Source organism: Tinamus guttatus, unplaced genomic scaffold (genome assembly GCF_059628265.1).
Source record: "Tinamus guttatus ecotype Peru unplaced genomic scaffold, ASM5962826v1 Tinamus_guttatus_pri_ptg000064l, whole genome shotgun sequence".
In the NCBI taxonomy this organism is placed as follows: Eukaryota; Metazoa; Chordata; class Aves; order Tinamiformes; family Tinamidae; genus Tinamus; species Tinamus guttatus.
Genome location: NW_028288598.1, coordinates 399,940 through 415,556, shown reverse-complemented (window position 1 = coordinate 415,556; position 15,617 = coordinate 399,940). Strand labels below are relative to the sequence as shown.

The following is a 15,617-nucleotide window of genomic DNA, read 5'->3' as shown; positions in this document are numbered from 1 at the left end:
GCTGATACCAAAATGGCAAAAATTTCTTGCTAAGTTTAATTCTTATTTTTCCTTCCTTTTCTAACCTTTCTTCAAATGGCTTTGGATTCTGCCAAATAATGCCTTTTGTGCAACTGTTTGTGAAAGACTTTGGGATTGAGACAAGATGCTAGATGAAATCAAGGCTAGTGGTTGTGTTCTGTCATATCTAAATTGATCTGCGCAGTTTGAACAATCTTTATTCAGATATCCACTGTCTTATTTTTCCTTTGTTGAAAACTGCAAATCTTTAAAAGTGGTTGCCGAATAGTGTTGTTAAGCAGCTGTTAGTTGTTTGTTCTTCGTGTGCTGAAGCGTTTCTTCTGCATTTCCAGAACTATTGGCAATGTATATTGATAATGCAATCTGTCCCTCCTATTTTGTCTCACTGTGATTGCTACAACTTTGATGTGTTATGCTTCAGAAGAAAGCAGTATCTAACTGGGATTTAGGTCCCCACTCATGGTTAAGGTCTGTTGTTTTAGGTAAAGCCTGTTCTTTAGAGGTACCCTGCTCTAAGGTGTAACATGCAAAGTGTTAAGATACCCATAAAAGAGTTTTAGGAGGTTTTCAGTATATTTCCCTGAGGGCTTTTTTTTTTCTCTAGTTATAGCACCGTTTTTTAACATTTCTGTGGACTAATATAAAGGATTGCATTCAGAGCACAACCAAGTCATCTCTGTGCTCTGTGATGTACAGTTGGCTGCCAGTAACACTGTTGACATCAGAGCCTGCAATGCCTTTTACTGTCCATTGGTCAGACAGTATTAAATTTTCAAAGGCGTAAAGGCTATGTAGTTTAATTCCCCAGTTTTGAGTTTTCAAGTGAAATTGAGTAAAGATTTTTTTAACAAATTTTATCTTGAAAATGTTTCAAATTAACATGTTACCATCTGCCAGAAAAATTTGTAAAGCCACACTTATTGCTTTGCAATTCTCTTGTGCCTGGCTCATCAGCAATGGTTATATGATCCTGCTATGTTTTATTGAAATCCTCGGTGCTGGTGGGTTTATTGCATCCTATGGATTGGTACTTTAGAGAAAATGAAGTGCCTGTGGTCACTCAGTTATTGCGACTGAGGCGCTGAGTAATAGAGTTAGTAAGTGATAGCAACTCAAGGGTGTGCCCATTCAGACTGTAGTAAGGCATCTTTGAGAGAGAAATACTTGAGGTTTGAATTATAATCACATTTCTGCCCCCCTCTTTTGCCTTCTGCTGAGACCTTCCTTCCTCTCGCCTCAGGATGCGTGATAGAGCATTAGGGGAACTTTGCGAGCCTACTTTGTACAGCCCTGGAGGAGGACATCGAAGCCTTAGGTACTCCTTGCTCTGCAAGAAGCTGAGTGTTCTGAGTCAGAGCAGAAAGTAATCTGCTGTGAAGAGCTCTTCTCCATATCAGTTTTCGTTAAATTTGGTTTTCTGGATTATAAACCAAACTAAAAACTTTCCCAGTTACCATTCAGAAAATAATTTGAAACAAAGTAGTTTACCTCCTGATTTGAAGTGGAAAAGCACAAGGTACACACGATTTCTTTCTACTAACTTGTGCACCGATTGTGTCAGGAGCATCAACAGATCTTCTTGAAAACAGAAGGATGTTTTTATGATGTGATCTTCCCTCTTGGCTGAGGGATCCACATAGTCCTTTTATGAATCTTAGAAGAGTAACTCCAAAGGAATTTCTGCCTCTCTATAATGTTGTTCTCTGACATTATCTCCTCTTAAAATACCTCATGCAAGAAATGCATTGCCCTCTAACTTGAGGACCCTAAGGTGTTCAGTGTATGGGCCTTATTTTACAATCATATAGGATATCTTGATCCCTGTGGCCCATGTCAGGCAGATCCTGATCTGAAGTAATAACTTGGTGTTACCTGAAGCTGGTTACTGTAACCTCTTGAGTAAATATCTGCAATGCAACCTTTTTCTCATACCACTCTAAGGACTGTCAGGAGGCCTGAAAAATAAAATCTCTTATATAATGTGACATGACAACACTTAGCAGTTGTTGCTAAGGTTTTCAGTTCTCATTAATTATATAATCATTTCATATCTTCTTGGAAAAAGGTGTCTTAGTATTTCTTTCTCCTGGATGATGGCAGGATGTCTCCACTGACACTGCTGATAGATGTAAAGATTATTCCAATAGCCCTGCTCTCTTCTCCATTTGGTCCCTGGCAGCCTCTGAGAAAAGGAAGGAGATACTCTTGCACTACTAATTAACTCTCTGATAATGCTTGCATAAATGCAAGACTACAAAAGTAATTTGTGCTTATCCAGAACAGGAAGATTGTAGAAAAGAGTGGCTTTTCAATCTGTAGGTTCCAGCAGATGCGTGCGTGTTGTGAGCCAAAAGTCACCAATGTATGTTACTGTAATAGAGGATCTTTAACAACAGTTTAAGCTAACACATTAGAAGTGGTAATCTGCGTAATGTTAAATATAGATTTCAAGGAAGACTTTTAAAACTAGGTCTTTAGTTATTTTTTTTTCCTTTGAAAAGGAAAGGTCCGTATGTTGATATTATCATCTTTCATACAAGATAAAATCATTTTTGACTACTACTGCATATTTTGCAGCTGTTGGGTCTGCAGTCAGTCAAAAGAACAGCTTAAGCATGTGCCCTATTTTTTCATAGCTAAACTTATTTGAAAGGAAAACATGAAAGCTAGTTTATTATTCGAGAAAAATTTGGAGATGATAAAATCAGCTTTCTTCAAAGGCTAAATGTCTGCCTGTCAGATCCACTCTGTTCTCTTTTTAAGATATCCTTGTACATTTATACTAACAACATTCTTAAAAGTTGGTGAAATATCTGACACTTCTTATACTGGTGACTCAACAGTGAAATCTCCTTGTATAAAGGAGAGCAGTTAAAATGCTACCTTTCTGAGCCAGCAATACAGATCTAATTATAAATTCTAATTAAAAATACTGAAGATATGAGTTTAAAAAAACTAGTGTTTTTCAGAAGTAGCTGACACTACTAGTAGTGTAGAGCGTATCTTCAGCATGCTCTAGCATTGCACTTTATTGCCTAACAAGTGTGCTTAAGAGATGTAGCATATCTAAAAGCATAGCTTTTTATTTAGAGAGAATTGAACACTCTCATTTCCTTATAAAATGACTTTATTTAATGAAGGATTCTTCTTGTATCAATCTCAGTGTAATCTTGACAATGAGAAACTTCTCTTTAGAACAAATACTTCCACCTCCTCCTCTGGAGGGGAAGAAAGGGGGCAGAGTGAGAGCTGGAGGCAGTTTGGCAGTTGCTGTAACTGCTGACAACACAGATACCCCCCTCTGGCCTGGGCAGCTCTTGCACAAATGTCCTCGTGGGCAGTGGGTCAGGGCGCACACAGGGCCACCTGAAAACTGGCTGGTTCCTCCCGCTCTTCCTGCTGGGTTAGCGTACATCCAGGAAGCCACCTGCAGATGAGAAACAGTCTCTGGTTTGGACTTGCCCTCAAAGGGAAGGTTTCTAGCAGTGACAGTACATAAGAAGAAAAGAAGCATATAAGAAAATTAGAGCTTCAGAACACTACCTTCCCAAGAGAACTGTTCGTCTCCACTGTCTCATGTTTTCTCCTCAGTCATGTGCAGCATAGACAGCCCAGTCAATGAGAGGCTGTAGTACAAATTCCAGAGATGATTTTAGCAATAAGAAACTTTGAAACTTTGTGGAAACCTAATGCTGGAGATGGCACTCCAGTCTCTATTAACAGAGGGGATTTAGCCTTTACCTGTTGAGGTGTGCTTTGTTGAACATGTTTTCAGGCATCCCAAAATTCTGCAGGAATTATTCACAAAGTAGCTACCCAAAACCTTCACTTTGAGGCAAGCATGATCTGAGAGAACTACCTGTTTGATATCCTGAGCTCAGTCCTGATTTGCTCTTGCAGTTTAGTTTGAGCATAGTAGAGCTGGCAAAGCCACTGAGGCAGATACCAGTTTTGTTAAAATCCCCTGTGCTGCTATGCAACATGTTTGCCTCTCTACGTGTTGCAATACTGAGTGCTCTCCTGAGCAGTGCTTTCCTGCAGGACTCCCCCGCCCTTAGCTAAGAATTGGCATATACGCATTGGAAGATGTTTGTGACCCCTAACTGGCCCCTTAGCTGTGAATTTTTCAATCTTGCCCAGTAGGATTCAGGCAAAAAGGGTGATCGTAGCCATGCTGCAGTGCTACACAAATCACAGCAGAAGCAAAGGATGCCGCTGATTCAGCTCCGTAACTACCCGCTTTAGTCTCCGTCCAAAATGACATGTCACTGAAATGTTATAGGCTGGACTTAGTTTCTAGAAGATCTCAAGCTTTGGGAAGCAGTATTTGGTTTCTGTGAAAGTGAAGTTTCTCACTGCTAACATATTGAGAAAAGACTGTTATTTCCTTCACATCAGTTTCCTCTATTCAGAGAAAACAAGTATCTTCATCTGCAACAAAGAAATTGATTTGGATAGTATGGATTTTTGTTGCTGTCCTGAGATTCCTCAGTAATCACTGGCTTAGAACTATGAGGGCAATAAGGGGGCCTGTGGTTTCATGGAAGAAGAACAAGGCACATGTACATGTTTAACGCCCAAAAGGTTTTATTGACAATAACCTTTGGAATAGAGTAAGTGACATGTAAGAACAATGTAACCAGCAGCTTTTAGGGACATGGAACCCACTGGTATCATGTAAGACTTTAACGTACTTTAACTGGACAGTTTCACATTACAAGTTTAGAATATATTAGACAAGCTTTAATGTGTTGAAAGAGCAGGTAGAATTCTGAAAATTCATGAGAAATCTTCAACTGGGTTTGGTTAGAATCAAGTAACCATCCAGCAGTTGTGTTTTCTGATTACATTAGCAAAAATATGTGACAGAAAGATGTACTTTGATATTATAAACAATAGCAGCAAAATTTCTAAGCAGGATGGTTCTTCTGTACTTGGTGCATGACCTTTTTTGTCATCAGGGGTGTGTGTTTACAAAAGAAAATTCTTGCAATACAGAAGCCTGTGAAATAGCTTTTCAGTGAGAGTACATTACACAACATGCAGAAATTCAACAAACTTGCAGTGCTGCTTGAGAGACATTGTTTTAGGGGAAAAAGAAATACCCTTGTGAGGCGAAAAAAGAATTTCTAGCTTTTTTCATTTCATTAGCCTGTGTGTATGCTTTCATGACCCTTTTTAGGCTTGCTAACTAAATTACTACTCGCAGATGCAAACAGGTGGTCCACCCAGCTCTTGCTTCTGTTCCAGAAACTATGCCATTTCGTGCTGTCTGGACTGTAGCTGTGATTGGATTAAAGGAAAATTGTTCCCTAGTTGCCAGTGCATGGATCATTCATGATGCACAAGTACTTGTCTGTAATTTTCAGTTATGAGTAGTCTTAATCTTAAAAAAAACAACTTTTACAACTGTTACTTTGTTTCAGGCAATAATAAATAGCACTATCACCCCCAATATGACATTTACTAAAACATCCCAGAAGTTTGGCCAGTGGGCAGACAGCAGAGCGAATACAGTCTATGGCTTGGGATTTTCTTCTGAACATCATCTTTCAAAAGTAAGTTGTAACTAATGAAAACTTTTTGGGAAATCAGGTGACCTTAAGAATTTTTCATTATTGATGTTTGCATCTTGACTCACTACTGTTTTGTTACTCACAAATTTTGTATATAAATCCTTGCAAGGTAAAAAGACAAGGTAAGAAGTAATGGCAGTAAGGTTTTAACATTCTGATATCTGGGTGATGTGTTTGTTTTTGCACTTTAAAAAAAAAACTCAATGAGGAGAAGAGGGAGTTTTAAGATATTACAGGGCATGATATTAATGCTTTATCTGATCATTTATTTTCTCCCTTTCTAAAAGTTGTTCTGCCATTACAGTCTTTCATGATGGAATTTAGGATTGAATAACTTAGTTTCTTATGTATTTAGATCTTATAGGAAAAACTAGAGATGAACTTCAGTTTGGGTTTTTTTTTTTGTTAGCCACATTCACTTTATTTTTCTGCTATATGGTGCATATTATCATGTTGGCAAATTTAAGCGTAAGCTAGTAAGAAAAATGCTTAATTTTCTTGTTTGGGTAGAAAAGTTGAAATGATTAATAAAGAAACTCTATGATGTATGTAAATATTTTTCTGATCTGTCTGTGTAGGAAGTCTGCTCTAATCCAAGAAAACTAGTTATTCTTTTCTTTAATGAACTGATAGCATAGTGCTGTGAGCACTGCTCTGCAATGCCATTTGCTACTGATACCCCTATGATAGATGACTCCAACCACCTGTAGAAACCAGTGTAATTTTTGCAGATGAAGAATTTCTGTTTTGTTTGAGGAATTACTTAATAAGGAATAACTTAAACGGAGGTCTTTTGTACCAAAGATCTGGAAACCCATATGCAATAGAAAGGAATATATAGTAATCTACAGAACATATAAAGAATAACAATTGCTTTATTTCTTTAAAAGGGCAGCACATTTGAGAAAGTAGTAATTGCCTACAAAACATGGGCCTTTTAGAAGAACCATTGAAAAAATTGGTACATCTACTTAATTGAACAGTATGATTCATTTATAGAAATTCTTTCTTTCATAATGAGATAGCTTTCATTTCTACAAAACAACACAACCGCAGGAAATTTTGAATAATGTTAATAGTGCATATATGCTTGTGTATTTATGCATATGTCATTGCATCAATAAGCTTAGAAACCATCATTTATTTAAATTTGTGTAAATTGACTTAAATACGTGCTAGAGGCCCTTGCTCACCAAAATAGCAATAACTTATGCTATATGGCTTTAAAATATTAACAAAGTGCTAATTTAGTTTGCCTCTCGTTTTTTCTTTTCTTTTTTTTTTTTTTGCATTTGTCCTTTCATTAACTTTTTCATTGCTTTCCCCAAGTGATACTGTTTTCTCAATCACAGTTGTTTCATTCTTTCATTTTTTAGCTGCTCTCAAACTGACATATAAGAGTTCTTCATATGCTCTTGGCTTCAAACTTTATATTGCTGTTTCAACAATCATCTGAAAAGCTAAAGGAGATACTTTGTTAAAAGTACCTCTTTGAATAGAAGTTATTCATGTTGCTATGATTTTGGACAAATTCTTATATCTTTCTGAAAAAATATCAAGCCACAGACCTCCTCAGAAGCTTATGATTATTAATCCACAGGACCTTACCAGCAAACAGTTTTTTATCTGAATTATTTTAGTGTGAGTTAAAATAGCTAATTGTTGCCACTGAAATTCATAAAGGTAAAACTTCTGTTTTTTTTTTTTTCTGTTAATTTTATAATAACAACCCAAACAATTCTTTGATGGGGAAAAGGAAACTTTTTGTCATCAGCTTGGTACATATGATCTTGGTATCAGAAAACCTGAAATATAATCCCTGAATCTGTTGTGCAGCCTTAGACAAATCACATCTATCTGAGCAGACAGACAAGACAGAAGACAACTAATTCTCATTTGTGTGCACTAGCATAGTAGTCAAGTATACCAAAGTAGTCACTTTGATACATTTAGTACTGTAAGGCATGAAATCTAATTCAAAGCTCAATGTACTACTCGATATTAGTAACAGTGCTAGCAAACTGTATTCATGGGTATATTTAGAAACAGATTGTTCCTAGAAGTTTCCTAAAAATTGGTTTTGGATTTACTTTTCTGTACTTGATTTAATAAAGTCCCTAAGTGAAGAGCCCTATTATATATAATTTGGTTTGCATAGCATCTCTGGGCCTCAGAGAATAAAGCAAATAATCAGGGCAGAGAGAGTAAGAGTTATGTCTTGTAGGAAGCTGTATGTTCTCACACCATTGTCAGCTCAGCTGTGTCACTAATTAAGCAGATCATTTCTAAAGCTTGTAGTAAGGTTTTAACTCATGGACTATTCTTTTTTGCTTCATGTTCCCTTGTCCTTCTAAATTGATACTGTTCACTGTTGTAGATTACAACAGTGATAACCTCTTTTTCTATCATAATAGTGACTGAAAATTAGCTGGGTGAGAATCTTTGGTGGAAAAATAGTCATTCTTCATCAGACCTTTGCTCAGTGTATCAGACCACCACAAGATTGCTCATCTAAAGTGAAGCAGCAGTCAGTGATACCTAAAAGATTATTCCTCTGTTGAAGAATGTTTCTTTCCTTCACTGAATCATAGTTTGCTAGCAGAATTCCTCTAGCTGCTGTAGTAAGTAGAATAGAATGTTCTATAATATTCACATAAAATTGCTGAGACATAATCTCTCAAACACAATACAAGGATGTGCTTTTGATAGATTATCTCTTTCCATACAGCAGAACTCTCTCAAATGTGCTGTCTCTTTGAGATGGTTGAGCTGATTTACTCCAAATAACTGAAGAATATGCTAAATAGCCATAGCACCATCATAGGTACTTGTGAGATCTTCTCATAATCTCCTTCTACAACTTTTCTTTAAATTATTAATATTTCTTTTCCTTAAGTTATTAATCCTGCAGTGAATCCTTCTTAAAGCTTAAAAACAATAGGGCTTTTCAAGTACTGAGCTTTGATTGAGCGAGTGAAGTTTTGATTGAAATAGTTGAGGTGATTGTGACATGCAGAAGTAGCCTTGATCTCTTCCATATGCTTGCAGTGCAAAGCAATTTCTTTTTATTCTACCACAGTTTAGAAACTGTCGGTGAACTTCTTATAATTTCACATTATCAGTTTTATCTTTAGCTGATGATAGTAAAAAAATATGTTCTGTATAAAAGCAGTAGCAATCAAAAAAAAATGTTTGGATACTCTAGTGTGTAGTGTATATGAGGCTAGTTTCTTCTCTGGAAAGAATCTAAGCCATCTTAATAAATCTGTCAAGTTTAAAGGCACACACATTTCTCAATTGCTTCAGCTATTTTCTGGAAGAAGGTACCTTACGCTTCATACGAGAGTTCAGTGTGTAATTCTTGAATGTGGAGCTCAGTATGTGAGAGAGTAAAATTCAACAAATTCATTCTTTATCTTGGCTGAGGTCAATTGGATTAGGACTCCTACTGCTGCTTTTTCATTTAGCTATTGAAATTACAAATGCTGTTAAAATTTGGAAGAAACCAGTATTGTTTCAGGTACCAAAGAATGAAACCTATTGAAGACTTCAGGCTAATAGTGGCCTCAGGCTTCAGAGCCAGATCACCCATTGTAAGGAAGGCGATAAAATCTGAACCTGAAAACAGCTACTGAAGGCAATTTACCACTGCCATTAGCCACATCTGAGGGGTTGTGGGTTTTTTATGCTATCAGGGAGAAAACTTTTTTGTTTTGTCCTATTTTTTTCTGTCATATAAACAGTATATACTATCTGAAAGGTAACTCACCTAAATGAGTATCTAATAAGGAGGAAAAAAAAATCTACTGACAGAATTTGACTTTGTAAAATGTTAAGTATTACATTCTGTTCTGCATGTAATGTAACTACTTCACGCCTACTATCTCCCTCCCTTCTTCTCTCTCTCTCTCTCTTTCTCTCTCTCACTCTTTCAACATATGTACCTTCAGTTTGCGGACAAATTTCAGGAATTCAAAGAAGCTGCACGACTAGCAAAGGAAAAATCCCAAGAAAAGATGGAGCTAACAAGTACGCCCTCGCAAGTGAGTCTTAATTGCCTGATTGAAGCCTAGAAGCGCATAGTCTGTGCTACTTACTGTTTTAAGAATTTATGTTGTATCTTATCCACTTATGTCTTATTTAAAGTGATCAGAATGCTTCCCTGTTCAGTCTAAAGCCTCTATACAGTCATCTAGAAGTGTTAAAATATTCACTATGGAAGTGTCAAAGGGGCTTCTGTAAACTAAAGTTAGGACTTTTTTTTTCCCCTTCTTTTCAGCTTTCCCCCAAAAAGATTTTGAGTAAAGATGGTGAGCAGTTATTTTAGTGAATCTGTAATAAAAAAAAATTAAGTGTTTCTTTTATTGTATCTGTGAAACTGAAGGAGATGCATAGTAAAGAACTTTATAAAAAATTCTTTTAACAAAAAGTCAGAGTTAAAATACCAAGCACCACTTAAAATGTTTTCATGCTATCTAGTATTCAGTTGTGAAATGTGTTGATGCAAGAGGACAGATTAATGTGGAGATTCTGAAGTTTTACCACAGTTGGACATGTTGTAAAAAGATTAAAAACAAAACAAAAAACCCATGAACTGGGTTAACAGCCCAACAGGAAGATAAATTAATATAGTCATACTACATCAGCCAATCTTAAAATTAATTTACCTGAAAGCACATATATTTTGAGTTTGCTTTGGAAAAAGAAATTACACGGGACTTTTATGCCTCTCCCTCTTAGTGTTTTTGGCTCTGGGTGTAGCCATTTGTTTTATTTTAAGCAGTAGTAAGGGCAAATGTAATTCTTCCTCTTGAAGGAAGAAACAGCTTTAACATTTCAGCAGGGATTAGGATTTTTTTTCTCCCTCCCCTCTCCTCTCCTCTTTCTCCAAAGAATGCATCTGCATTTACTGACTCAGTGCATCTCTTTGAAGCTTTGTATTGCAGTGTGCTCCTAATCTTTGATGAATCCAGGATTTCAGGCAGTTTGCAACATATGGTGCAAATAGGTTTGTTGCCACTGGAGAGCTACATCTGGTGCCCTTCCAAGAGAAGTCAGGGCAGCAACCACAAGAAAATATACAAGGAGGCTAACCTTACTTTTTTTCCTGGTAGGCAAGATACCCAGGTGCTACACTGGCTTGTAGCATTGAAAGGGAATGGCTTGCCTTTGCTTGCAATGTCTTGAATGGCAACAGGAAAAAATGAGGCAGTGTTTTTTCATTAGTTTCCTTGACGCTCTAACCTCCTGAAAAATTCCATAGATTATATTTTATTTATGTTGATAAAATAACAAATAAATATTGATAATGGAAATAAGAATTTCAGTACTATAACCTAGTATATACTTGGCTTGGTACAGTGAAGTGCTTAAGCAACTGTAGAGGACTTGCTTAATATAGGCAAAACAATTACTGTACTTCTTTTTTGACACATTGAGTAATACTCTGAACTCAAGCTAAGGCTGACACTGTCAAATGGAGTGAATTAATTTTGTGGTAATGGCCACAAACTGAAACACCAGAAGTTCCACAGGAACTTAAGGAAACATTTTTTAACAGTGAGGCTGACAGAGCAGTGGAACAGGCTGCCCAGAGAGGTTGTGGAGTCTCCTTCTCTTGAGATCTTCAAAACCTGCTTGGATGCAGTCCTGTGCCACGTGCATGTGCAGGGGGGTTGGACTAGATGACCTCTAGAGGTCACTTCTAATCTTAAGCATTCTATGATTCTGTGGGGGGGTTTTTTGTTTGTTTTGAAACTATTCGGAGACAGGATGCCCAGAGTTAAAGCTTTCATCTTAATCTATATGAGCTATTAATATAGTTCATTTTCTTGTACAGATTGCTGTTTATACCTAATGTTGGAGCCTAATATTTTACACTGTAGGCAGTTACAGAAATATTACCTGGAGCAACTCTGTAATGCATGTTGAGCTGCAATTTAATTACTGTGCACTTAGGAATAATTTTGTATTCCGACCTTACCTTTCATCTCTTGGCTTTTAGCCATATTGATAAGTTAGTGTATTATTCCAAGTGCAAGTTACAGTTAGTGCAAGTGCTGACACATCAGCATAATAGTCTTCACATACGTAATGCTTCTCATTAGTTCCCAAGGAGAAAGGAGATGAATCAGGAACTTTGGGTTGGGAGCAGCTGAAAAGCAGTGGCTTCATGGCAGACTGCTGCACTTTTTGGGTGCTTCAAGGCACCGGGGCTCGTTCAAAGAGGGTAGTGACTGGGAGAGGGATGCTTGGCAGAGAGGACCCGAGGGACATTTGTAGGAGCACTTGCTGCTTTTGGTCACCTCACCAAAAGTGGCTGTAAAGGCACATAATGCCAGTATTGCCTTTCTGGATCATTTTGCAGCATTTCTTTCCCTTTTGTGTAGTGATGATTTGCCAAAAGAGAATGAAAAAGAGGAAGGAGAGGTAGTCTCTTGCCAGCCAAGATTTCCTAAGAACATGACTTTTCAGCAAGCTTTTGACAGGAAAGACATTGGGAGGTATTGTGTAAGTGAGTCTTACTAACACTAGCACAGTCACCTGCAACCATCAGTTCTTCTCTTTAGCTTTTACCGAGTTCTTCTGCATCTAATTAAGAATAAGTAGGAAGATACTGCACTTCACAATTGGCAAAGATACATATAAAGCTTATATAAAATGTGTTATGCTTCTCTTGATACTTCGTTAAAAAGTCTCCTCTTACTATTTACTAGTTAATTAAAGTACCAGATGCAGCACATTGTCGCCCTCTTTGCTACACAGTTCTAGAGAAAGTATAATGTGCCTTTTTCTGCATTCTATAGCTTTATTATACTCCATATATAGTGCAACAAAGCCTGGCATAAGGCATTTACCATTCAGCTTTGACATAACCCTGCATGTGTAAGCTTCGATTCTGAATGTCCTGCATTGTGTCCATACCAAAACTTGAAGTGAAGCTAAGGATTAATAGCAAACAAATGAAGATAACAGATACCTTACTTAAATAGAAAATGTATTTAGAACTCAAGTATTTTCCTTGTTTAAAAGTATAACTTCTGAACAAGAATCTTACCTAAAGTTCACTGAAGTTTGACTATCTCTTTAAGTTGTATTGAGTTTTTAGCAGAGTCTTGGTATTATTTGATAGATTTTTCTCTCACCAGCAGACTTGCTTAGTGACCAGGAGGAAGCAGGTCCATGTAGGTGTATTTTTGGATATGCCCTTTTGTTTTATGGCCTGTATTTTGTGGATATTTTTATTGAGGAGCATACAAAGTCAACCACCTTAGCTGTAAACATAACTGTTGGTCGGTGGAATGCTTTTTGCCTCTGTCTCCTCATTTTCAAGTTTAAACTTAATCAGATTGAAGTATACACCCAAAGAGTTCAGTTGTGGGTGTGCACCCTTCCTCCATGAGCCTCCCACCTACTGCAGTCTAGAAGTCTATTCTGTTTTAGGTAGAAGCTGTCATTAAGCCTTTCTCAAGACTGTGGATTTCAGCTAAAGACTCCTGTTAATATCTGAAATTGTGTGGCGAGTCACTCGTTCCCAATAGTAGGACTCTTGTCTCAGTGTGGGAGAATGCAGACTCGCAGGAATAGCAATTGGCTGATTTTGGGGGTTTTGGTATCACAGCGCTTTTGTAGAGCAAAGAATAGACTGATTTTGGCAAAATAGGCATGGCTTTATCACCCATTGACTTTTTTTTTTTTGTAGAAATACAAAGTTCACTTTCAAAGTTTTTAAAGGACTGTATGAATTTGTGTCCTGGAACAAACATTTCATGCCTATTATGGCATCTGCATCCATAGCTGTTGGCCTTACGTTATTACTAATGCATGCTAAACGCAAACTGTCTGAAGAACAGTGACTACAGGGAAGAACAGAGAAAATTTCCGAAGTATAACAAACTGGAATTAACAGGAAGGCTTCTAGTATAGCCATCTAGAACGGGTTTGCTTTCTTCATAATTTTGGAGGCCAACTTAATCGTTAAGCACCTACTCCATATTTGTTTCTGTTCCTGTTGTCACTGGTAAAAGGCCTCTTCCCTGTTACAGGATCTGTGTGTTTTACTTTAGAGACTTTTTTTTTTGGCATGCATACATTTCCTTTATAAGGTTCTGAAATCATACTGGGATGTCTTTTGATGAATTCCCCTCTCCTGTGCTTAGTTTCTAGACTCTAGGCAGTGTCCTTTTTATACTACTCTGTATTACCAGTATTTTGACCTACTGATTACTCGTGCCAGGGCCCCTTTTGACAGTCTGAATAACTCTTAAGTATCAAAATGCTCCTGATGATATTATCACTATTTAAAGTGGGAAAAAAAAATCCTAAGCCTATATAAAAGGCAAATGAGAGATCTGAAGATCAATATCCTCCAAAAACCTGTGAATTGATAGTGGTTTTGTACTGCAGAAGAGCTGACTATTCTTTTTTTGTCAAATATACAAAAGTATCTATTTATAATTCTCATGAGTGAGAAATATTAGGTCTTCAAGTATACTGTGGGTTTACTGGGAGGTTTGTGAATATGTGTGTGGTTTGTTTTTTTTATTTAATGTGTTTTTAAAAACTTTTTTTTCCATGCAGTTTCTATACAGATGAATGTTAGTTTTATGTTACCCTGATATATATCAGGTCAACTTAAAATACATACATATAATATAAAGCTTAGTTTAAAATTTATATATTAAGTTTCTTCCCAAACTCAATAAAATTTGAAGTAGATATAAGAAACTAATAAAACTTTTTTACTTGCAAACATCTCCCAAAAATATTTCTAGAACTCTTTTACACTTTTAAACTACTATAAAATATAAAAATATTATTTGCAAACTCAGTTTTGTTAGCTTAGTTTTCTAACTTTTATAGCTTTTATTCTGTTGTATTTGGTGCTTATTCAGGTTGATTATTGTTGTCTGCAGATAAATCATTTACCAGGTAAGGATAGCTTTGAGTCTGAGAGAGCACTGATTAATCTGTATTATTGGAAGAACACATGCTAGAACTTAATGCTTCTCTTATGCATACGAATCTATCTTTCAGGAATTTGCAGGCAGGAAGCGTTTATACGTTACATAGACAAAGACGTTTCCTTGCACTGATTTTTCATTTGATGTTTGTTTGAATTAGAAGTCTGTCAGTCTTTTGGCCTTACTGAAAAACAAACCTGGTTGGAACTTGCAGTTTAATTTCTTTTGTAGTGAAATCATTTTTATGTGTTTATACAGTTTTTTTATGGATAAGCTCTTGCTATATATATCTAACAGTGCTGTAGGAATTTTAGCTTAAAGATAAGTAAACCAGATTTATGGAGAAGTTGTATTTATTTTTGAACATCTAATGTGGTTGGAGAAGAGGAAAAGACAAAATTAATCATTTTTAATGGAATAATACATGAATTTGATTATCTTGCCAATTCTGTTTTGCTTTTGCATTTAATTTCAATTCAGTTGCAGTTCTGTAAAATTCAGTTTTGTGGAAATCAAGGTTTCGTTTTGATTTCTAAATAATAACAATTAGGAAAAGATTTTTGAGTATAAAATAACAACCTTGCCTCTGAAACAATTTACATTTGCATAATAAATATTAACATTTATATGGTGAATGATTTGCATTTATGTAATAAATCAGTGAAAGGTTCTGCTTTGTAATCGTCAGGAATGGAATAGGAAGGCACGGAATGGAGATACTTGTGTATGTACATTGCATAACTTCATGAATATTAAATATAATAAAACTTTAGATTAGTATTAAAATATTGTAATTTAATTCTGTATCATCCACTAATGCAAGCGGTAAAGTAAGAGTAATACTCTATGGGAATAAAAGCAAAATTTTTGGTAACTGTTGAACTCTGTGCTGCAAATGTGGAATACTATTTAAAGTGTAGTGAAAACTTGGAACTACACTGTTTTAGGTTAACTGATAACATTAATCTAAAATAACCTAAATAATCTTTGTGAAGGTGCTAACAGGTGGACCTTGTTTCCTTTACCTGAATTTTCTCATTTGGTTAATCCTTAAAAT

General features: G+C 36.3%; 1 protein-coding gene across 2 annotated transcripts in view; it reads left to right on the top strand.

Annotated features, from left to right (window-relative positions):
- Positions 1-15,617, top strand: part of HOMER1 (homer scaffold protein 1) — an 86,964-nt gene that overhangs the window by 27,862 nt on the left and 43,485 nt on the right. For both annotated transcript variants that reach the window (XM_088519621.1, XM_088519620.1), the window contains exons 3-4: positions 5,448-5,579; positions 9,548-9,640. In XM_088519621.1, the coding sequence (XP_088375747.1) occupies positions 5,478-5,579; positions 9,548-9,640 (195 nt within the window). In that variant the 5' untranslated portion in view covers positions 5,448-5,477. The remainder of the gene's footprint in view (positions 1-5,447; positions 5,580-9,547; positions 9,641-15,617) is intronic.